Below are 2,831 nucleotides of genomic sequence, written 5' to 3' on the forward strand. Positions count from 1 at the left end.
AATTTTTGTTTAGGAGCCGAGGTCGATCCCTAATTTTCTATGCAATAACTTTCCAAATAAATCGTCAAAATTTAGGTGTCAATAGATAACTTTCACAACGTCGACGATGACTTGGGGACTTGTCGATTCCCTTCAAATTGTCAATTGTTTTGTTCATTGTTGATTAAACTCTGTTCTTATCGACTAATTCTGATACTTGTCCATGAAAACCAAAAGTCGGCCATTTTTTTGCGTCAACAAAATGTATAGGCATTACGAGTTTATAATCCGATATATTATGTCTCAATTTTTTTCGTGATAAATGATAAGAAGATACAACGTGTTATTGCATTGCAAGAATTTGTGTTTTGCCGAGTGATTCCGTGACTGGATGAGAGCAAGAGAGGGAAGAAACTTTTGATTTTCCTTACACGATCCACCACAAAACTTCAGATATTTCATAATCACTGAAATGCCATGCACGTAGGAAAAGTAACGTCCGATTATGGAAGGTTAATAATTTTTTCTCATCAATTTTTAGATTATGATTTCTTTTAATGACTCATGCATTCACAATCTCCTCTTACCATATCTGAAATCACAGAGGATGTATTTAACTATATACCCAAATTTAATATCAAGAAACGTGGAATACTCCATCTTAATGCCTACTGATGAAGGCCATAAATCATCAACCTTTGAAATTTTTATGGTGTGCACATAATTACAATCTCTCTCAAGCATTTCTTTGCCCATCCTCTATACATATACATATAGGCACTCACCATCAAACCCTAAGAAAATATAAGTTTTTGAACGGTCCAATCTCAATGGGAGCCCCTCTCAAATTCCATTTCCTTCTCTGCTTCACTCTGATTCTTGCATCCTCAATTCTATGTAAATCTGCTTCGGATGATGGCTTCACAGTGGAGCTGGTCCACCGGGACTCGCCAAGGTCCCCATACTACAACCCGGCCGACACCCCGTACCAACGTATGGCCAATGCATTTCGCCGATCCATTTCCCGCGTCGACCGCCTCAACCCGAACTCTGTTGCCAAACCGGATACGCCCTCCTCGGTGCTCGTCTCGAACAATGGGGAGTACCTTCTGAACCTCACGCTCGGGACCCCACCCGTGACCATCGTGGGGATCGCCGACACGGGGAGCGACCTCATATGGACGCAGTGCAAGCCGTGCACGGATTGCTTTAAGCAAGCAGCCCCGCTTTTCGATCCTCGCAAGTCCTCCACGTACAAGGACATCTCGTGCCACTCGTCGCAGTGCGGAGTGATCGACCAAACCTTCTGCGACGGACGAGCTGGGGTTTGCGGGTATGCCTACACTTATGGTGATAATACATTCACTTTGGGAACCCTAGCCACAGAGACCTTGACCATGGGGTCCTCCTCGGGCCAGCCTGCGATCTTCCCCAAGACGATCTTTGGGTGTGGACACCACAACAGCGGGAACTTCGATGATCGCCTGAGCGGAATCATCGGGCTCGGGGGTGGCAGCACCTCACTTATATCCCAAATGGGGAAAGCCACTGGCGGGAAATTTTCCTATTGCTTGGTGCCCTACTCGGATCACGGAATCTCTAGCAAATTGAACTTCGGGGCCAATGCCGTGGTCACCGGCAGCGGCGTCATCTCGACTCCTCTAATCCAGAAGGACACAAAGACTTTCTACTACGTGACCCTAGAAGCGGTAAGTGTCGGCAAGACGAGGATAGAATTCACCTCCGGCAACAGTTCCACTTCCGGGGAAGAAGGAAACATCATCATTGACTCGGGCACGACCTTCACGCTGCTGCCTCAAGATTTCTATACCAAGATTGAAGCCGCCATGGTGAAGTCCGTGAAATTGCCCCGCGTCAGAGACCCATCTCATTTCTCTAGCCTTTGTTACAAGGCCAAGAAAGATGTCCGGCTCAGCATTCCTACCGTGACGTTCCATTTCAAGGGCGCGGACGTGAGGCTGAATTCAGTGAACTCCTTTGTCCGAGTTGTCGACAACGTCATATGCTTCATGGTGATCCCAACCCCGATCCAGATGACTATCTACGGCAACTTGGTGCAGACGAACTACTTGATCGGATACGACACTCAGAATATGAAGTTGTCCTTCAAGCCTGTTGATTGCACCTTGCACTGATTTCTTTCGTAGGGTGCGTCTTTTCAATTCATATGGTTTAGGATTGAGTGCTGTGTTCATCTTTGCAAAGAAAACCCTTTCGTTTGAACATACTGAAGATCAATCCTGATGTGGAGTGTATGGGACGTATCCTATGTACTACAGTCGTTACTGAATAATATTCTCGCGTTCTTGTAAGTAGATAGCTTCGTTGTTTTCTTCCTTTCTCTAGATCATAAGCATTATGAGTCCTTATCAATTCGGGACAAAAAATCACAAAAACTCCAAACTATGCTTATACATTTACCCAAAATTGTTTTTTGTGACGTCAAAAACCTCTAATTATGTTCATTGTAACACATTTACCCTAAATTTTTTCTTAACTTATACCTATGTGACACTTTTACTCTCTGTCAAAAAAGTTTCGTCAAATAATTTTTTAAACAAAATAATGTCATTTTTATTTCACGTAAGCCACGTGGACAGATTTTTGTTTCACAAAACATATCAACGCCGTTTGCCTTCGGAGTCCATGTATGCAGATTTTTAGGTGGCTCGCGGTCTCGACGGAACTTTGACGGATGATAAATGTGTCACACATATACAAGTTTGAGATTTTTTGTGTCAATTAGAAAAAGCTTAGAGTAAATGTATAAGAATTATAGTTTTAGATTTCTAATGACTTTTGCCCTATTAATTTCAATATCCACCTATGCT

General features: G+C 43.4%; 1 protein-coding gene across 1 annotated transcript; it reads left to right on the top strand.

The window, feature by feature from the left end:
- The first annotated feature begins 809 nt into the window (after window positions 1–809).
- LOC115664320 (aspartic proteinase CDR1-like) lies at window positions 810–2,135 on the top strand. The gene has a single exon (XM_030586261.2). The coding sequence runs from the start codon at window positions 810–812 to the stop codon at window positions 2,133–2,135; it is 1,326 nt and encodes a 441-aa protein (XP_030442121.2).
- Window positions 2,136–2,831: the final 696 nt, after the last annotated feature.

The sequence above is a fragment of the Syzygium oleosum genome, unplaced genomic scaffold, assembly GCF_021117445.2.
Source record: "Syzygium oleosum isolate NSW1041296 unplaced genomic scaffold, Sole_v2.1 Sole_v2.14, whole genome shotgun sequence".
Taxonomy (NCBI): domain Eukaryota; kingdom Viridiplantae; phylum Streptophyta; class Magnoliopsida; order Myrtales; family Myrtaceae; genus Syzygium; species Syzygium oleosum.

Bases quoted from the DNA above. Each gene is read 5' to 3' on its own strand.
- LOC115664320 (XM_030586261.2), top strand. From the start codon at position 810: ATGGGAGCCCCTCTCAAATTCCATTTCCTTCTCTGCTTCACTCTGATT.